At 33.1% G+C, this 22,925-nt stretch overlaps 1 protein-coding gene across 1 annotated transcript in view; it reads right to left on the reverse strand.

The window, feature by feature from the left end:
* LOC136042423 (bifunctional glutamate/proline--tRNA ligase-like) overlaps positions 1–21,170 on the reverse strand; it is a gene marked incomplete at its 5' end in the record, with an annotated part of 53,217 nt that extends 32,047 nt beyond the window's left edge. The window contains 4 exons of the mRNA XM_065727398.1: positions 2,957–3,166; positions 6,000–6,086; positions 17,282–17,407; positions 20,526–21,170. Coding sequence (XP_065583470.1) covers positions 2,957–3,166; positions 6,000–6,086; positions 17,282–17,407; positions 20,526–21,170 — 1,068 coding nt within the window. The remainder of the gene's footprint in view (positions 1–2,956; positions 3,167–5,999; positions 6,087–17,281; positions 17,408–20,525) is intronic.
* Between the last annotated feature and the right edge of the window lie 1,755 nt (positions 21,171–22,925).

Raw genomic sequence — 22,925 nt, forward strand, 5'->3', positions numbered from 1 at the left:
ATTTGGAGCATATAACAAAGCCAGCTGTGATCGAAGGTGTCCAAAGATCTAGCCTCTTCTGCCTTAAGCGGCCACGTTTCACAAACATGCAGTATTACAGCCCGAACGGATGCTATGTAGGCTCTGAATGGTTTTTGTCGAAGCCTTTAACCACGGAAAATAAATGGCTTAAACAAAACATGAAAAAATAAAGGAAAAACACTGGCACTAAAAAAAAAAAAAAAACAAACAAAACGAAAGTGAACCCAAATTTAAACAAAATAAAAAAACTATTTTTAATAAATGTTAACAAATATTAAAAATTAAGAAAAATATCTGTAAAAAAAAATATACTATTATTAATAGATTTTCGTACCAGATGTAAATGGAAAGGCAGTATCGTCTAAGAATCATTTACCAAAACTGTAATTAATATGAAAAACAACATTTAAGAAATTCTATAGAAATTTATAGATTAAAATGATTCTTCTAAAGTGACCCAGATGACCTCCAATTTACAAGTATGTTGATATTTCGAAATTACTTAAAAAGTTTTGAAATCTAATATTTCACTATTATTTGACAGCAAACATACCAAAATTGTAACAACTCCTCAAAAGAATATTATATATACGTTTAGGTCAAATTGGTCCTTCTAACGTGATACATCCCGGTTTTGGATGTTGGCCCGGACACTGGCACTATAAAAAAACAAAAAAAAACGAAAGGGAACCCAAATTTAAACAAAATAAAAAAACTATTTTTAATAAATGTTAACAAATATTAAAAATTAAGAAAAATATCTGTAAAAAAAACATACTATTATTAATAGATTTTCGTACCAGATGTAAATGGAAAGGCAGTATCGTCTAAGAATCATTTACCAAAACTGTAATTAATATGAAAAACAACATTTAAGAAATTCTATAGAAATTTATAGTCTTCTAAAGTGACCCAGATGACCTCCAATTTACAAGTATGTTGATATTTCGAAATTACTTAAAAAGTTTTGAAATCTAATATTTCACTATTATTTGACAGCAAACATACCAAAATTGTAACAACTCCTCAAAAGAATATTATATATACGTTTAGGTCAAATTGGTCCTTCTAACGTTATACATCCCGGTTTTGGAGACCAATATGACACTCAAGTTAAATAAAATTGGTTCTTCAAACGTTATATCTCCAGGTTTTTGAGACCCAGATGACCTCAAATTCACCAGAATTTTGCAAACTCTGGAATTACTTCAAAAAGGTCTGAAAATTGAAAATTCCCCATTATTTTTCTGGAAAACAAAAACAATTGTAATATGCAGAAACATCCAAATTACAGAAATGGCTTTTCAAAACCATTAGAAAAGTATTTCGGGTTTAGAACACCTAAAAGGTGAACAACCATTATGTGGACACTATAAAAAAAAGAAACTAAAAAAGTATCTAAAAAAAGAAACTCAACACTAGAAAAATCAGCTTTTCGATATTCAAGTACTTCGATTGTGGTTAATTCTGAAAAAATTGACAAATCACAACCAGTGACAATATTTAGCAATTAAACTATCTCAAAGATAAAAAAAATCACAACAAATACATAGCATGCAATGAATGAATGAACAATTTAAACAAAACAAAAATTTTTTTTTGACATAGCTAGGATAATCGCTGAAAAATGATAAAACCTTTACCTTAAAACGCAAAATAATTATTTTTTGAAATGATCTGAATCGAATGACGTGGTTTCAAATTGAACTAGATATTGTTTAGAACTTACTTAAGAACAAAACAAAAATTCAAGTAATTTTCCCCCATTAAATGATACATATTAAACCGAAAAGGTTTCTTATGTAGAAAAACTAACTTTGGTAAGCTATTTTTCCGTAGTCCTAGGGTTTAAAATGGGGGCTTAATTTGCTACAGGGGAGGCGACAACTTTCCCTCCAGGTCCCAGTTGCCTCCCCCAGCTCAAATTTTGTTTCTTCAAAAACCTTGTCAAAACTAACATAACCCTGCATACTTCAGAGAAAGGCGTCAGTTTTCTTCGGTATTTCTTTGCATTTATGGTACTATATGGCTCATTTTTTCATTTTTCACGGTCATTTTCAATTGATCTGGGAAAATTTGGTCCACATCCCCCACCCCCAGGATTTTGACGAAATTACGACCCTGGTTTAAAAGTACAGGAGAAATGAAACGGTTATATAGATAAGAAAATCAGAAAATAAATAAATTGGGGATTCAATTTTAAACGAAACAGACCTCCATACGCAATTATGCAGTGTTAGGTAATAGCAGGCACCAAAATTAAAAATAAACAGAAAAAAAAAAAAAACAGTGGTGAAATCAGCAAATAAAAGCTATTAACAAATTACAGCAAACTGCTTAAGAAAGCGGAGCTTCCTTTTAAAGGAGCAGTTGCCCTTGGCAATAATGAACGTTAATGTTTTAATTACCAAAAATGAAAAACTTTATCAAAAATTAACTGATAAATTTTACTTACTTATTTTAACGGTTCAACCCGGCAACAGTGACGAAAACCTGTTACTGTCATTAACACAGTATAATCTTGAAAGATCACTAAAAAAAAAAATCTGGAAAAAGCGTAGTTTTCGAAGATGCAAAGAACTAAGATACAAGGAGCAAAATATTTCTAATTTGATTTCGTTGTTAAGTTTCCCCATAACCAATCCAAACAACTAGGTTTTTGATGATATAAAACGTGCTCAAGGCTAAAGAAAAGGGAGGGAGGAGCTTCAGAGGGAGGATCTTCAGTCTATTGTCGATATGAAGGATTGATGTTTGATTAAACTTATATTCCCTTGCTAGCCTTTCCTTTGAATGCAGCTGAACAAACCTGTCCTGGCCATTATTTCACAACTTCGAAAATGTCAAATAAGACCCTTAGGATGATATATGGAACAACTAACAAAAGAGAATTGAAAGACATAGGAAAAAAAAAACTGAAAAAAAGAAAGCCTACCTCTGGTGCAAAATCCTGAATATGCTCCTTCTCTTTTTCAAGGGCTAACCGGGAAACAAAAATTGGGAAGTAGCAATTCTCGACACCAAGTTTCTTAATTTCTTCGTCAAGAAAGTTTTTGATTGTATCCCAAATCGAAAATGCCCATGGACGAAGTATATAGCAGCCACTGACATCATAATATTCAATCATTTCTGACTTCGTTATCACCTTAAAAAAGTTCAAATTTTTTCATCGGAAAAAATTATTTTATGCATTTGTTTTCAACGACTAACATCATTGACGCAACAAACTGACAATTATTTACAACCACTGACATCATAACGCTCACCTACAAAGAAGTTTGAATTCCTATGTTTAAAAAGTCTATAAGATCTGTGCATTTATTTTTTTGCCAAATATTTGTGCTTTGTATAATGATATTTAAGTAATAAAAGTGATTTTGCGAGAATCAGAAACAAGCAAGGTGTTTATGGAATTTATCAATTTGATAAAAATAATCAAATATAGGCTCCCTGTTTTAAAATACGTGAAGAAGATCAGGTCAAAGTGATAAATTCCATTTTGTCAGGTATCAACCATGCCTGTTGAGACCCGCTTGTATTTGTTCCTTTTCTAATTTGGAAGAACCTTAGCATTTTGTATCTTGACAATTTGGATCTCCAACATTCAGGTGATGACTTTGTTATCACCTAAAGAAAGTTTGAACTCTTATATTGTAAAAATTTATAAATAACTGTACATTTATTTTTCTGATCGAAGTACAAATCATAACCATTGTGATTACTTTCATGTAGCAATTACCTGTCCACGCCAAAAACCTTACACCTACCTATACGAAATTATCCCATAATTCTCGCCAAAGGCCAAGGCTGTATCCAGGGAGGTTGCAGGGCTTGAATTCCCCCCCCCCCCAAAAAAAAAAGAAAAATTGTCCAAACTGTAAAAACGTAAGAAAAATACATATAAACAAATATCTGATGCATTCTTTAATTTCTTTTGTAACCCTACTCCATGAACAAAAATCCTAGATACACCCTTGACTAGAACTGTAACAAATGTAGTCTTGGGGAGGATAATTCCTATCATAACCGCATCAACGAGTACGGTTATACATCCAGAACGAAAACTAATATAGTTTTATATTAATCTAAAACGGATGTAAATATGCATAACATTCTTAGAATGTGCTGAAACCAATTTTTCTTTGTTCCCTTTACGTAATTATTTCAGTTTACCGTTGTTGGCTCAGTCAATTTGAAACTTGTGTGTCAATCAGTGACATTTGGAGGAATGAAGATTGTGGATTTTTCAAAATCGAATCATCTGATATATTATATATATATATATATATATATATATATATATATATATATATATATATATATATATATGACGAATATAAAATTTGGAGCTAGCCTTTGTGTTAGCACAACATTTTCTGTGTCAGTTTGGAATTATCTACCTCGGCTATTCGGAACTGCCAATTTTTGAGCATAGAGATAAACAAAAATTAAGAAAGTGAAGCTTGTCTTTGCGGGAACTAACAATTTAATTGGCTTTGAAATAAGAAACAAAGCCGTGTACTTTAAAAGCAAAAGTATAAGTTTGAGTTCACTAAAATCTTAAATTGTCGTAATAAATGATTTCTGTTACACTAAAACTTCAAAACTTGGTTACTACCCAGAGGCACTTTCATGAGACCTAGAGCTATAAATTGTTAGTAGCCGGAGAAAATCACATGATAATATGATCGCATAATTAAAAATTTTAACGTAGTTTACAAAACTAATTCAGTGCTATTTCGAGATATTTTGCTTGAAAAAGTTGAATATCGTCCATATAGTTGGTGACATAAGATAGAGTAAAGTAAACGTACAGTAAAAGGGAATTATGGTCGTTTAATTTATTTATTTACAAATTTATCATTCTTTTATGTTCTATTATGCATACCAGAAAGAAATTGAGACGCCTGTTGTTCCTAGGGGCTGTTTTCGAATGTCGAAGCTAGAAAAGAAAAAGACAAGTTGAAACAATTCTTGTCAATTCCGAGACTTTGCACCCACAAACTTCTTGCTAAGCATGGTTCACAATTAGAATGGATCGAGAGAAAAAAAGTGTTACCAACAGGGGTTAACAATGCTAAGCGATGAAAATCGGACCAAGAACGTAGACAGGAAGGGTCATTAGCCCATATTCACCCCGCCCCCCATCTAGTGATGTCTATACTATTTTATACAGTCTATGATACTTGACTATTTTCAATATTTCTTGAATGTAACCCCCCTTCCCATCCCTTAGTCTTAATTTCGGCTCAATATTCCGCAAAACTCACAAAATTATTCAGGTAAAAGGAAGTGCTTTGGAAATGCAAGTACAAGATTTTGTTCACGGTTGCCACATGTTCGAATTAAACAGTTTCCGAGCCTTTCAACAATCGTTGAATTATCTCGATCAGTGCATTAATTTGTAACGGGTGTTACTTAACTTACTTAGAAACAGCTCCTGTTTGCCTCAACAACGTTCAAATTAAACGGTTCAGCTCAGCCCTTGTCGACCACAACCTCTGTCGACCCAAACCCTAATCAACTCAACTCCCCTGTAACCCAGGCTATATGCATTTGAACCGTTATTCAACTAAACCCCGTGCAAATTAAACCCCATTTAACTCAGCCCTAATAAGCTTGACCCCTATGCAACTAAACCCTCATTTAATTCCAACGGTATAACAGGTTATATTAGAGTGAACGGGGTTGAGTTAAAAATGGGTTTTGAGTTGAATGGGTAGAGTTAAACAGGGGCTAAGTTACACACATACACCTCAAAGTTTACTGAATACACCAAGAAATCATGAGCCCTGTACATCCTGAAGAACACTTTCTATACAAATCTCAAAGAATTACCGTTAATACTAGAAATCCTGTAGGTAAGAACATACATTATTTAAAGCTTTAAGGCCAAGACTTCTTTTTTCTACTTTGACTCGACAATCAACGTAATACACAACAACAACGCATTGATAGAGTAATATCGTAATGCTTACCTGGGTGTACCACTCGGGAAGATTTTCTTCTTTCTTTGCTTCCATTCCCAATCGGGTCATTTTTTTTGGTCCAGCTACTTGACTTTCCTAATTAAAAAAAAAAAAAAAAAAAAAAAAAAACGGCATCAGCCTAAAAGAACTTGAATAATCTAGTAAATATATTTCAAACATATACCTTCGTATACCAATATAAAGAAAAAGCGAACTTGTTAAAAAAGATATCTCATGGTCTGAAGGTAAGGAGCCTTAGTCTTTTTTAGTAATTAATTAAACCAACAGAAGTTAAATAAACAATCATAACAAACGAACATTTAGGTACTAATATAGTTCAATATATATATATATATATATATATATATATATATATATATATATATATATATATATATATATATATATATATATATATATCTATATATATAAAAATAAGTTGTCTGTCTGTGGATGTGTGGATGGATGTGTGGATGGATGTGTCAGGTGACGTCACCTGAAAAAACTGGATTAGGTGACGTCAAAACTGAAAAAACTAAAAAAAGGCAAAAACTACAAAAAAAACTAAAAACTAATAAAAAAAATAAAAAAGCTAAAAAACTAAAAAAACTATAAAGGTAAAAACCAATAAAAAACTAAAAAAAAACTGAAAAAACTAAAAAAAGGCAAAAACTACAAAAAAAAACTAAAAACTAATAAAAAAAGTAAAAAAGCTAAAAAACTAAAAAAACTAAAAAAACTAAAAAAAGGTAAAAAACTAAAAAAAATAAAAAATAAAAAAAAACTAAAAAAAAGGAAAAAACTGAAAAATAAGCTAAAATAAAGGTAAAAACCAATAAAAAACTAAAAAAAAAAAGGAAAAAACTAATAAATGACGACACTCAAAGAGAAAGCGACCAGGACAAAAAACTAAAAAAAAAGGCAAAAACTACAAAAAAACTAAAAACTAATAAAAAAAATAAAAAAGCTAAAAAACTAAAAAAACTAAAAAAAGGTAAAAAACTAAAAAAACTAAAAACTAAAAAAAAACTAAAAAAGGTAAAAACTAAAAGAACTAAAAAAGAAAAAAATAAATGACGACACTCAAAGAGAAAGCGACCAGGACAAAAGGAATGTTCGATTAGCAATCAACAAAGCACCGGGACACAGGGAGTATAAATGACGACCAGGACACAAGTAAAAAAAAAAATTAACAAAACTAAAAAGAAGGTAAAAACTACAAAAAAACTAAAAAGAAAAAAAAACTAAAAACTAATAAAAAAACTAAAAAATCTAAAAATCTAAATAAACTAAAAAAGAAAAAAAAAGGAAAAAAATAAAGGAGAAAAACAAAACTAAAAAACGAATGTATATACAGACCGGGACACCGGGATACAAATGATGACCGGGACCCGGGACACAGAGAATATAAATGACGACCGGGACACAGGGACACAACTACAACGGGGACACCGGGGGAAACAGGGGGATAACCTGACAATCTATTTATATGCAAAGACAATGGGACAGCAAAGAATGTTGTATATTCGCAAGTTTTACGTAGTTAAAACCATATATATATATATATATCTATATTCACAGGTGGGACATAGGGACACAACTACAATGGCGCGTAACTATTATGGCGCGTAACGACTTACGCGCGCGGGGGGGCTTGGGGGGGGGCGCGAAGCGCCCCCACCAACTAGGTGTTGGGGTGGCGCGAAGCGCCACCCCAACAGCTAGTATATATATATATATATATATATATATATATATATATATATATATATATATATATATATATATATATATAAAAATAAGTTGTCTGTGGATCTGTGGATCAGGTGATCAGGTGAAACTGAAAAATAGAAGAGAAAAAGAAAACTAATAAAATTAAGTAAATCTAAGAACTAAAAAAAAACTGAAAAAACTAAAAAAGGCAAAAACTACAAAAAAAAACTAAAAACTAATAGAAAAAAATTAAGAATAAAAATAAAAAAAAAATAAAAAAGATAAAAACTAAAAAAGCTAAAGAAAAGGTAAAAACCAATAAAAAACTGAAAAGAAAAAAAGGAATAAAACTAAAAAAATTTTCATCTAAAAAACTAAAAAAAACTAAAAAAGGTAAAAACTAAAAGAACTAAAAAGAAAAAAAAAACTAAAAAAAGGAAAAAAACTGAAAAATAAAGGAGAAAAAGAAAACTAAAAAAATATAAATAAAAATAAAAAAACTAAAAAGATAAAAACTTCAAAAAAAACTAAAAAGAAAAAAACTAAAAAACCTAAAAAAAGGTCAAAACTAAAAACTAAAAAAAAACTAAAAAAAAGGAAAAAACTGAAAAATAGAAGAGAAAAAGAAAACTAATAAAATTAAGAATAAAAATAAAAAAAAATAAAAAAGATAAAAACTTAAAAAAAAAGTAAAAAGAAAAAACGAAAAAAAACTAAAAAAGCTAAAAAAAAAGGTAAAAACCAATAAAAAACTATAAAGAAAAAAAGGAAAAAAACTAAAAAAAAAATTTTCATCTAAAAAACTAAAAAAAAACTAAAAAAGGTAAGAACTAAAAAAGAAAAAAATAAATGACGACACTCAAAGAGAAAGCGACCGGGACAAAAGGAATGTTCGATTAGCAATCAACAAAGCACCGGGACACAGGGAGTATAAATGACGACCAGGACATAAGTAAAAAAAAAACTAAAAAAACAAAAAAGAAGGTAAAAACTACAAAAAAACTAAAAAGAAAAAAAACTAAAAACTAATAAAAAAACTAAAAAATCTAAAAATCTAAATAAACTAAAAAAGAAAAAAAAGAAAAAGGAAAAAAATAAAGGAGAAAAACAAAACTAAAAAACGAATGTATATACAGACCGGGACACCGGGATACAAATGACGACCGGGACACAGGGACACCGGGACACAACTACAACGGGGACGCCAGGGGGCACGGGGGATATAAATGACGACCGGGACACCGGGACAGGGAATGGTCGATTAGCAATCACAATCAACAAAGCTCAAGGGCAATCATTAGAATCATTAGGTATAGATCTGAATACGGATTGTTTTCCCATGGACCATTATATGTTGCATGTTCAAGAGTCGGTAAACCTGACAATCTATATATATGCACAGACAATGGGACAGCAAAGAATGTTGTATATTCGCAAGTTTTACGTAGTTAAAAACATATATATAATATATCTATCTATATTCACAGGTGGGACATAGGGACACAACGACAATGGCGCGTAACTAATATGGCGCGTAACGACTTACGCGCGCGGGGGGGCTTGGGGGGGGGGGGCGCGAAGCGCCCCCACCAACTAGGTGTTGGGGTGGCGCGAAGCGCCACCCCAACAGCTAGTATATATATATATATATATATATATATATATATATATCTTAATGCAACTGAAACTTGAATTGAATATGCAAAATAAGCTTGAAATGAACAAGAATCACTACAAACACGAGTTTGGATTTTGCCTTCTTCTCTCACTGTAAAACTCTTAAGCCTACTGCGTTATTGGCGTTTTACTGAAAACGAAATAAAAAAAAAAATTAGTATAATCACATTTCGAAGCGATGAGCTTTCAGCAATTAATATTATTATAATTCAAATATTCAGTTTAATTTTATTAGTTTTTTCTTGACTGTTCTGGATAAAAATACTTCATTGTAAACATGAGTTTTGATACTGCCCCCTTCTTTAGCTGTAAAAGTTTAAAGCCTATTCAGTCATTGGCGCTTTACTGAAGACGAATTATGTTACAAATATTTTTTTTCTAGTCATTACAGCATTGAAAATGAAAATAAAAACTACAGCGAAATAAAACTTGGAACTGATTATATTTCAACAGTTGAGATCGTTAATTATCAAATAATCAGTTGTTTCTTTTGCTACTTTCCAAGACTGTTCAAATCAAACAAAGTTTTCAGCAAAGCGCCGATGACGGAGTAGGTTTTAGACTTTTACAGTGAGCGAAGGAGGCAAAACCCAAACTCTTGCTGGCAGTGATTTTTGTTCGTTTCAAGCTTCATTTGCATTCAATTTAAGCTTCACCCGTTTTAAGATTTCTTTATTCATTTATATTATCGCCTATTGTATGTTTGTTTGCTATGATTGTTTATTTAATTTCTGTTCGTTTTTGGCTTTCATTCATTCTATAATAGTAATTTCTTGTAATTTACTTATTTATATCATGAAAAGAGAAATCACCAATGCTACAGCACAAATACAAAAAAAAAAAAAAAAAAAAAAAAAAAAAAAAAAAAAAAAAGACAGAAGGAGAAAAGGAAGACTGTTTTCCTAAATTAGTGATTAATATAGACCAGCACTTGAATGAGGCCTTAACCCTACTCATCCATACAATCACATAGGTCAAACAGCATAGCCACACACAATCAACCATAAAGAATAATCCATGGACAGGCAGTCATGTCGTCAATAAGTATATGTCGTCATTTACCGAACAATAGAAAAAATAATATAGACAAATAATTCAGAGGCAACACCCAACATAAGGGCTCATCAGGAGAATACACTGGCCTATATAGGGTTTCGCCACTCTAAATTCTCTACCCAGCACAGTGTTGTGGCTACCACAGAATATCCATGGCATCCCCACGTCAGGTATCACCCCCAAAATACATGCCTATGAGAAAAAAAACAAAAAAAAACAGCAAATGTAAAACAACCAAGTAAAACCAAAACAAGCTTATCTTGTTAATATATCCCTCCCTTTAGCAACAATAGGTAAACTAAATATTATAAATTTTACCAAATCACAAATATTAACACATTGCAAAAAACCTGAATGAACTAAACAATTATAGAATTCATCTTTACCATGTGGCTAATTTTTTAAAAAAATCGGCTCAATTAGAAACACAATTCAAAATAAATGGCGCTGTGACAACATTTCTCGAACCTCCGAAATTAGTTAAAAATTTCTTTAAGTATTTCTAGATAATTCTTTTGATATTTATTTAAAAGTTCGTTATAATGAAACTAAATTTTTTAAATTGCCAAGTTAATTTATTTGCAGAAAAACCTCTTGATATCAATTTTTGGCTTAAGATTTTACATCTATTTTTAAAATCAATATAATTACTACAAATCCTTGCATAACGAAGTAACTGTGAGAAAAACGCTGAATATGTGATATTTGAGTGTATATTACTTTCAGGGAATGGGAAACTAATCACTTCAAAATCAAAATCATCCGTTTTATTATAAATTTTAAAACTTAATTTATTATTATCACAAATATTAATATTTAAATCTAAGAAATGATCTTCATGACCAGCGCCATGACTAGGCTCAAGAATAAGCTCTGATATATATATATATATATATATATATATATATATATATATATATATATATATATATATATATATATATATATATATATATATATATATATATATATATATATATATATATATATATATATATATATATATATATATATATATATATATATATATATATATATATATATATATATATATATATATATATATATATATATATATATATATATATATATATATGTGTGTGTGATTAATAAATAGATGAACTTGAACTTGCTTGAATACCAAAATACACCAGTTGATGGATTTGCATCTCCTGTTCAACTCCTGATGTCCCACCAACTAAGATCCATCCTACCATACGACACACATCATTTAAAGAAGAGGGTTGTCCCAACTAGACAGTTCCCCAAGCAAAGAACTGAAATGCAGAAACGCCAGAAAACTCAGAAAATACCAGACAGACTGTGGAAACAGGCTGTTGTGCTTACTCATGCCAAACAGCAGCAATTGTACCAAGAGCAGACAAATGAAGGTACAATTCTGCAGAGGAGCAGCAAACACCAATCAGCCAAAAGCCCACATCAAAGCCCAAAAGCCAAGAGTTTAGTCCATAAACGACTTAATGATACTATACTGCCAGACATGGCTGCCAAGCCAACAAGCCTCTCCATTGCAGGCAGACCATTTCATGTCCCTGTTGCCAATCAAGGATAGGAATCAAGGTCCTTGCCCCAGCCACAACACCCCTGCAACACTACCTCAACAAGCTAGTGAGACCCCAAAAACACTACACACAAGATACAGCTGACTTGTGAGAAAAATCCTGAAACTGAACCTGTAGCCTACAGGCTGTAGGAGTAATTAAAGAAGGTACAGATAGATTTTTAAGAGGAGAAGTGAGAAAGACTTTTGTCAGATTTTTTTTAGTGATAAGAAGGAAAATGCAGCATTCTTATTCTGTTGTGTGCAAAATATTTATTTCACTTATTTTGTAGGTAGCCTGGGTCAATAAACTATTCTAATAGACAAGCGTTACATTTGTTATTATGAACCAACTGTTGATGAAAAATAAGCACAAAAAATCATGGCAATCCACAAATTCAGCATCTATTGACTATTCTATTCAACATTGAATGGAGAATATTATGCAATAACTCTATCCTATAACTAAAATAAAGTCCTAGCTGGATCTCTTGTGCTTTATGTTAATGGTGGTGAGTATTGGATAATCACTGTGTTACTAGCACACAAAGGGCAGTTAGATGGACTATTCTAATCATACTTCCATGGCTTATTGCTCTACTCTTTGTCTACTTTTTATTTAAAGGATGTAGTAGGAGTATATCATGAAACAGAGGACAAGACTACAAAAAAAAAAAATGTACCTAATTTCGCATTTTTGCAATTTTTTTAATAACTAGACATTCCATATTTTCATTATTTAGTGTTGTCAGCTTTATTTTTCATGATATCATGAAAAAATCAATCACATAAAATAAGTGTCCATTTTTTTGTGGTACATATGTTATACAATGTTATGTTATGTTTTCATATTTATATATATATATATATAAATATATATATATATTTATATATATATATATATATATTTATATATATATATATATTGAAACATATATATTTCATTCTGAAAACATATATATTTCATATATATGTTTTCAGTTTTACTTCCGTCATATTTTAAAAGGTTAACAGCAAGCATATAGTTATAAATAAGTAAGCAATAAATATCCAACAATTGAATGAATGTTACTTGGTAATGTACATAGATAAATTTATTTAAGAATATAATTGCAAAAGTGTTAAAACATGAAGGAATTGGATTTAGACTTAAGTTTAAATAATATTGCATACTCATCACATTTGTTTTGCCAAACATAGTGAATCTTCATCTGTAACACAAACTAGGCTACTTTATTCCAAAAGTCTTTTGTGTGGTATTGTATAGCTAAGCTTTTAAGTTCCTGAATAAAGTTTTCGTGGATTTTACATTGGTCTGCTGGAGTTTCATGAAGCAGTAAAACTTTACTTGGATGCAAAGAGCAAATTGGAAAATTTGGTATTCTATTTGGGATTCAACAAAAAGTGTAAAGACTTCTTTCAGAAACATAGTTAGGCAATTTTTTAAACTTTCAATTTAAATCGTAAGAGGCTTTTCCTAAGTCTATATGATTACCTCTTCAGTAAAAAACTTACAAACGAATAATGGAGAGCTTGCATAATTTACATCCCTTGCCCTGGAGGCAGTGGGAGGTTTTGTCAACCCCTGAGGAATAATTATTTTAAATTTGTTTTAAAATTTACTCAATCATTTATATTAGTTGGCTGGTCCTTTGACTGGTGCAGTGGAAGTGATCTTGGCTCACCAATTAGACATATGGAGGTTCAATCCCGCTCCGGTCATAGGATATGTTTTCACTGATTTGTTGTGGTAATAATTTTGAGCCGCCCTGGCCGAGTTGGTTGGTGCGCTGGATTCGGGATCCTTTGTCTGAGAGGACGCGGGTTTGAATCCCAGTGTACCCAATTCTGCAGTTGGGGCGGGGGTCAGTGGCGTGACTCTGTAAGCTTAGTCAGAGTCAACCCAGCTCTAAATGGGTACCTGGAGAAATCTGGAGAAGGTAAACAGGAAGGGTGTGCGAAAGCACAGGATGGCTGGCCCCCAACCCCCCATTGCACTTCCTGGCTGAAGGGCCAAGAAACAGAGATCAGCACCGCCGGTAGGGACTGTAAAGTCTAATGCCGTATCCTTTACCTTTTTTTTACATTTATATTAGTACCTATTGTGTGTTTCCTTGGTATGATTGTTTATTTAATTTCTGTTCGTTTTGTCTTTCATTTATTCTTTGATAGTAATCTATTATAATTTATTCATTTATATTAGTATTCGTTGTATGAATTTAATTTCTGTTTGTTTTGGGTTTCACTTATTCTTTAATAGTAATTTCTAGCCGTTTCTAGTTTGAATTTTGACAGGTATTGGTATCTGCTGATCTGAAGTTGAATATGATCTTTATTAGAAGAAAAGTAGATTTACAATTGATCTTTTAATATAATCCAGAAGAGGGGTGCAAGTTGTTTCTAGAAAAACCAGTGAGGCATAGAGTAGCTGCTGATAACCAATACCGAAATTTAAAGAAGCAAATTTAGGTCCTCTAATTATTTCTTCTAAATTCTTTTCCATTTTTCATTTTGAATGATGGGTAAGGAGGGCATGGGATGGAATCTGTTTTCCCTGATGCTTATTTTTAGTTCTCTGAGGACATCGAGTTCCTTCATTTTAGAAATAGTAATTGTCCTTTTTCTGGGGAAGGAGTATCAGAAAACGAGAATACATTAAAATTTAGTTTTAAGGTCTCTTGTTTAGCTCTTCCCGCTTGTAACTTTAGATACGTTTTATTATCCAATGTTTTGTTATTTATTTATTATTTTTTCCCAGAGGCACCTCATATGGAAGAGACCGTCGTATAAACTTCGAAGGGGGCTCATTCGATTGGAAATTGGAAGGTCTATTGGCCATTTTATGAGTCAAAAGAGATCGGAGGGCAACTAGCGCTCCCTCTTGCCCCTTTTCCCCAAATACATCCTATAAAAATTTTGAAATAGTAGCCTCATTTTGTTACAAATAATTCAAAGGTCATATGGCAGAAAATCATTGCATGCCCTGGGGGTATATATGGAACTTATAGTAGGGATGCTTGTATAAACTTTAGAGAGGGCTCATTTGCTTTGAAATTGAAAGTTCTAGTTCACTTCTTAAAAGTCAAAAGAGGGCAACTAGCCCCCCCTTCCCCATGCAATTTTCCCCCCAAAAACATCCGACAAAAATTTTGAGATAGCTGTTTTATTAAAAATAGTTCAAAGATCCTATAACAAATCCTCCGTGACCGATAAAACCCAACAGGCTCCAGAGGCCGGCGTTGTAAGTTGTACCCTGGGGGTATATATTTCCAATCAAATGAGCCTTCTCTGAAGTTTATACGAGCATCCTTTCTATGAGAACTATATATGTCCCCAGGGCATAACTTACAATACCTGCCCTCGGGCAATGGAGGGTTTTGTCGGCCTCGGAGAATTTGTTCTGTGATCTTTGAGCTATTTTTTTAATAAAATGGTAATCGCAAATTTTTATCGCTTGTACTTGGGAAAAAATGGTGTGGGGGTCCAGTTGCCCTCTGATCTTTTTTGACTCTTAAATACTGAACTAGAACTTTCAATTTCTTAAAAAATAAGCCCTCTATGAAGTTTACAAACTCATTTCCTCTATAAAACCACATATGCCACCAGGGCGTAACTTCCAACGTCTGCCCCGGCCCCTGGGGTTTCGTCAACCCCAAGTTTTTATTTTCTTGTGTTTTAACAATTTTTAATAAAATGGATATCCTCGAATTTTTATCGGATGGACTTGGGGAAAAAAGGGTTTTAGGGGCTATTCGCCCTCTGATCTCTCTTGACTTTTGAAATTAAACTAGAACTTTCAATTCCAATCAAATAAACCCTCTCTGAAGTTTATACAAGCATCTCGAACCATATATGCCTCCAGGGCAGACCTTACAACGCCTATCCCCGGGCCCTGGGGGTTGTGATGACCCCGGAGAATTTGTCATGGAATCTTTTAACTATTTTCAAAAGAATGGTTATCGCAAATCTTTATCAGATGATCTTGGGAGGGAGTGCATGGGGGAGGGGGAGTGCTAGTTGCCCTCCTTTCACATTTAACTCTTAAAAAGGGCACTAGAACTTCCTATTTCTTATCGAATGGGTCACCTCTGAAGCTTGTACGATGATCCCTTCCATGTAAAGTGTTTCTGGGAAAAAATAATTATAAATAGATAATAAAACACTGGAGTCATGTGGTCTTTACTGTAAACAACACTATATCGTTGCCCCTGACTGGACAGGTAATAAAACGTACCAATAAGTTTCAAGCGGGAAGAGCTAAACAGAAAGGATTGAGTACTCCACCACCACAAAAAAAAATTCACAAACATAACTCTACCTGCACATTTCATCCTCATCACTCCTGCTCAAAACACACTGAGGGGGGAGAGGGTCCAGACATCAGTTTAAAGAAACCATAAAATTAACTTTCAATGCGTTTTCTCGTTTTCTGATGCTCCTTCCCCGGAAAAAAAAAATAATTACTATTTCTAAAATGAACGAATTCGATATCTCAGATAACTAAAAACAAGCATCAAAGAAAACAGACTCCACCCTGTTCCCTCCTATTTACCTTACCCCCCTTTCAAAATAATAAATAGAAAAGACACTAAAAGAAAAAATTAGAGGACCTAAATTTGCTTTTTTGAATTTCAGTGTTGGTTATCAGCAGCTTCCCTATGCCCCACTGGTTTTCTAGAAACAACCTGCAACCCCATTCTGAATTATATTAAAAGATTGATTGTAACTCGACTTATGCTCTGAACTGTCCGCAACAATTGATCTTGTGTTAACACTAAAATGTCAGTACTTGGCCCAGCATTCTTACTTGCAATATTTTTGAATAGAAATCAGCATTGATAAAATAGCCGAATGATAGCATAAATGAGGGGGAAGGTGGGTACGGATGAAACAGTCCACAAGCACCAATAAGATTCCACGAACAAGTTGTGACGAAACTAATATACGAGAAAACCCAGATACTTGGGTTACATATACTTTGCATTAAGTGTAAGTCACACTCAAAGAATTAAAAGGAAGAAGGATACGTCACTAGGCCCTAGAGTCCAAACCAGTGGCGTTAATCTCCGTTTCATGGCCCCTCAGCCAAGAAGTGAACTAGCGGGCTGGAGCAAGCCATCGTATGCTTTAGCACATCCCTCCTGCCGAACAAAGTACTAGTTGATTCCCATTCCCATTCTCTCAATTCAATTAGTGCTATTTTAAGTTGACAGCTTATTGAATTTCGATGAAAACCAAAAGGGAATACTTAAAAAAAAAAAAAAAAGTAAAAAAAAGTAGTAACCCGATAATTAGCTGCTTTTTTCTCAACCTTTTCCTCCATCTTCTTAGATTCTCTTTTGGTATCTTCTTTCTTTGAAGATTTTGGGGCTCGGGTAGGGCCAGCACCTATGGGAACATCAATTTTACCCTGCAGATAAAGACAAAATGAGTATTTAGAAAGGTGCTAAACTTATTAACTAAAAGACAAAATGGGACAATTTTGTAGAACTATCAATTCTACAATATTAACAAACTTTGAAACCTGTTAAACTTTTTTATTTGTAAACAATTTGATTGCTACTGTGATTAGTTCGAATCGACTGCACAGGTTACAAAATCCTTGCATGCAGTACATGAGTGTGGTAGTATTGTAAGCCAGAGGCTCCCTTGCTTACCATGCTTGCTTATAACACCCTGTCAAATTAAGCGTTGAAATTAAAGGATGAGCCCTCCTTGACAAGAGTAACAGCTCACTTCTATCGGAAAAACAAAATACTATGTTTACATTAATAATTCAAAGAAACAGATAGAAAATAATCTTTGTCTTCAACATTTTTTTTTCTAATAAAGTAGACAACAACGTTAAGATATACTATCCTCAAAGGATTGGGACTTCCCCTACCATCAATCTCAAAGTTCAAATGGTTGCTTGGACTTTACTTAAAACTCGCTACCATACAGCCTATCAAATTTGTTGGTAGCCACACAATTTTCGCTGGTTTTGAAAAACAGGCGAGACAGTAGTCTCCCTTCATTCACGGCAATTTTTCTTGGTTAAACGTTAATCGTCGCTAATTAATTGTTTCTCTTTATGTAATATGGCTAACGGTGACCCATTGTAAGCAAGGGTATCCCCCCCACCAAGAATAACTACATGACCATTGACTGTTATTTATTCCACGCAACCATTTCGTTTTTCGGAAATTGTCATGGTTACACCAGTAGGGACAACCAAGTGGAGAATCAAGCACTATAATAAACATCTAGGCATACAGAAAATAAATTAGCTAACATAAACACTAAATATGATACCACAAAACAGAGAGCAAGAGAAAGAGAGGAGAAAGAAAAGGGGGTGAAAGGGAGAGAGGGAAAGAGAGAGAGGGAAAGAGAGAGAGAGAGAGAGAGAGAGAGAGAGAGAGAGAGAGAGAGAGAGAGAGAGAGAGAGAGAGAGAGAGAGAGACTGGTGTCTGAAACGTTGTTGGTTCGGAGACGAGCTATTATCTGCACTATATATAAATAATTTACTTATAAAAATCGTATCTGAAGGTAGAACATGGTCTAAATTGCTAGATTACTCATGTAATTTATTATTGATACTGTATCGAATGTAATTCTGCTTTTATCGAAAAGTATGAAAATAGATTAGATAGAATATTATGAATTTTGAGAGTCCTCATCCACATCTTGAAACAAATATTTTTGGCAATTTCCCCGCCGAAAAACTTCTTATCTAGACATTGCTCAACCAGAAATTTCAACTTTAGTTTTCAATTTTAATTTCAACTTTAGTTTTAACCCGTAGGTCATTTCATCACATTAAAGCAATTTCAAACTTGGCACAGTAAAAACACTAAATTAAACACTTGGCACATAATAAACACATTAAACACTAAATATTATACTACAAAACAGAGAGCAAGAGGAAGAGAGGGGAAAGAAAAGGGGGTGAATGGGTGAAAGGGAGAGAGAGAACGCGAGAGAGAGAGAGAGAGAGAGAGAGAGAGAGAGAGAGAGAGAGAGAGAGAGAGAGAGAGAGAGAGAGAGAGAGAGAGAGAGGAGAGAGAGAGAGAGAGAGAGACTGGTGTCTGAAACGTTGTCGGTTCGGAGACGAGCTATTATCTGCACTATATATAAATACTTTACAGATAAAAATCGTATATGAAGGTAGAACATGGTCTAAATCGCTGGATTACTCATGTAATTTATTATTGATACTGTATCGTATGTAATTCTGCTTTTATCGAAAAGTATGAAAATAGATTAGACAGAATATTATGAATTTTGAGAATCCTCATCCACATCTTGGAACAAACATTTTTGACAATTTCCCCGCCGAAAAACTTCTTATCAACACATTGCTTAACGAGAAATTTCAACTTTATTTTTAACCCGTAGGTCATTTTCATCGCATTAAAGCAATTTCAAACTTGGCACATTAAAATAAGCTATGATAGAAAAGAACAAATTTTGTTAAGATGTCACTACAACCGAGACATCATCTATTGATGTCACTAAACCCGGAGATGGCACTACATGAATTCTGCATAAAATTCGTCATATATGATTTAAACCGAAAGTTAGATAACTTCTAAACAAGTCAATATTGAAGGGTCTTTGCAGGAATTAAATCTATGTGTATAGTGAACATCTACAATACCGTCAAGAATTATTCTTGATTAATGGGATACTCTCTAAAAGCTTACTTTTAAGTTAATCAATCAGTAATCAAATAAGGTTTCCCCCTTCCTTTTTGAATAAATAAAATGTCAAACAGCACCTAAAGACGGGACACGAATTCTATGAACCTATCTCAAAGAATTTCAAAGGGTTCTCCTCAGACTACTCACAAAATAAGTTTGAGGCCCCAAAGCACCCAGTAAAAAAAAAAAAAAGTTTGACAGTTGCTCGTTGTATTAGGGTTGCCCCAGTCAAGATTCGGTCCAAACTTTTGACGAGAATCACTAAGTGTTCTGTCAAACAAACACAACTTAGAAACAAAAGAGGGATTTTCTCAAGACAGTGGAATTCAATTCAGTGAATACATCAGCCCTATGTCCAGGGGCTGTCTTCAAAACAACGCAAGATTTGAAAAATAATAGGCAAATAATATTTTTTTCGAATAAAAGTGTGATGAGAAAACATTTTCAGCCGGAATCATCCTCAAGAATTTTGGGAGGGGGGGCGGAGTTTTTTTTTTTTTTACTAAAATAGAATTGTCTCGGGAGAATTTTCCTGGTGAGGGGTATTTTACGTGGTAGGAGTTTTCCAGGGAGCTTTTTTTTGTGGGGAACTAGATTTCCTGGCATAATTAAAAAAAGACCAGAAATGTAAGAAAAAACTATTTTTTTCAAATGAAAGTAAGGAGCAGCATCAAAGCTTAAAAGGAAGAGAAATTCTTGTATATATGAGAGGGGTTGTCCCCACCTTGATACCTCGTCCTTTACGCTAAGGTTTTACTATAACTTTTAAGAAAGTTACATTACCAAAAACATTACCTAGAGACAAAAGAGTGAAAAAAAAAGTAACAACTTAGGACCACTCACCATACTTTCTTCCTCTTGAGGTTTCTTCAGTAATTCTTTTTCATCAGTGGCGTTGAAATTATCCTTCACTGAGGTCAGGCACATTGATTCTTTTGATTCAGGCACAGCAATAGGCCTCGAGTCTGAGCCAGTTACTGCTTTAAACTCAGCTTTCAAGGCCAATAAGGATTTTAATTCCGAGTCAATTGTAGCTTTATCTGCTTTTTTAGATTTCAGATCTCTGACCTTGTCCCCTTGAGCAACAATTTCTCTATTAATTTGATCTGCTGATTTTGGTGCAGTTACCACTGGTGCAGTAGTAGGCTTCCAATCCGAGCCAGTTAAAGCCTTAAACTCAGCTTTCAAGGCCAATAAGACTTTCACTTCGGAATCAATGACAGTTTTATCTGCTTTTTTCGACTTCAGGTCTCTGACCTTGTCCCCTTGAGCAGCAATTTCTCTATTAATTTGATCTGCTGATTTTGCTGCAGTTACCGCTGATGCAGTACTAGGCTTCCAATCTGAGCCAGTTAAAGCCTTAAACTCAGCTTTCAAGGCCAATAAGATTTTAACTTGCTGATCAATTAATACTTTATCGGCTTTGCTTGCTTTCAAACTTCTAACATTTTCACCCTGTGCCACAATTTTTTCGCTTAGTTTGGACACCTGTAAATTTAAAAGATCATAAGATTGAATAAAGGGAACATCCTTTTTGATTTCTTAAATCTGAGATCAAATTAGCCCAGGAACAGTTTTCGCCCAAGCCCAGGACAACACAATTAGCCCAGCCCAGGACACTTTAAATAAAAATCTATATAGTAGCGTAAGAAAGCATAAATATTACCATTTATTGAATGTGCCAATAAAAACTTACATAAGAAAACAACTGTTTTGATACAAAATCCCTAGTTTACTCTGAATCAGCTCAAAGATGATTGATTCTTTATTAAAAGTACATTTATTTATGCTCTTTAATTTAAGCGTCCGGTAATTTGTCCAGTCCATGACTTTATTAGTCCAAAAATCATATCGTTATTTAAATATGTCACTAACGTACATATATTTATGTATGCACCTAATTGCTAGCCAACTAATAAATCAATTCAATTTAATTACAGAGTTTACTTTCTAAATGAAGCAGCAGCTTGAAAGCTGTTTGTTCGTTTTATTGGCTTCAGGTTTCATACAAAAGAACTAATTTTATAATCTTTAAATTATTTAGTTATGTCAGAATATAAAAAAATCGAAGTGTCCACTTCTAACTTTAGCGCAAAAGTACCTCTTTTCTTGAACACAAATTCGTTCATTACCCTTGTCTCCTCTACTCTACAAAGTAAATATTTTTAAAACCCTCCTTAGTTTTCCTCCTTGATATTTTTTAGTCTTGTTAAATTTATAAGCATGAAAAGCAAATAATGAAAATGCATTCACTTATGCCGTTTCTCTCTAATTGTTTTTTTCTATTTCTGTTTATTTCAGTTCAAATAAATATATTTAAGCTAAAAAAAAGTTCGTGGCAATGAACTATAAGTAAGGAGTGACTTGGCTGAATAGTAACCAAAACTCTATAAAACGGAATTTTGATAACAATAGATACCCATCAAAAGAATTAGCTTTTTATGCTAATTCCAAATATAAAAAGCACAAAGTTTACCCACCAAAAGCCACGAGCCTGAGAAAATATGCCTCATTTTCGAGAAAGGGGGAAAGCAACTCCGGAGTCACGTGATCTTAAAAAAAAACCAACAATCAAATTCAGCATATCAGATAATCCTAATCGTAGATGTTTCAAGCTCCTATCTAAAAAAAAAATGTGAAATTCGTATCTTTTGGCAGAAGAAAGTTCAATGACGCATACTTTTTTTTCAGGGTTGATCGTTTCGAACCAATGGTCCTAGAACATCAAGAAAGAGCTCATTCGAGTGGCAATCAAAAGTTCTAGTGCTCTTTTTGACAGGACAAACAGAGGGCACCTAGCCCCCTCCTACACCAATTTTCCCCAAAGACATCCGATCAAATTTTAAAATAGCAATATAATTCAACATAGATGAAAGGTCCAAAAAGTACGCCTTTGGTGATGACATGACCCTCCATATAGTTCAGGGAAAAGGGGCTCTAATTTACGTAATTTGCCTACATTGTTTACATGTAGTATTTATTATTCAGAAACATACGCAAAATTTTTGGGAGGAAATTCTATGAGAATTTTTCTCCATAGGGGGAGGGAAAAGATTTCCTGGCAAGATTTGAAAAGTAGTTAGAAATTAAATAATAAAAAACGTTTTTTTTTCACTGAAAGTAAGAAGTGGCATTAAAACTTAAAAGAACATAAATTATTCTGTAAATAGGGGGGGGGGGGGGCTGCCACTTTGTCAGCTCTCGCTCTTTACAGTAAAGTTTGACTTTTTGTCCCAATTTTTT

Source organism: Artemia franciscana, unplaced genomic scaffold (genome assembly GCF_032884065.1).
Source record: "Artemia franciscana unplaced genomic scaffold, ASM3288406v1 Scaffold_1281, whole genome shotgun sequence".
NCBI classification, from domain to species: Eukaryota; Metazoa; Arthropoda; class Branchiopoda; order Anostraca; family Artemiidae; genus Artemia; species Artemia franciscana.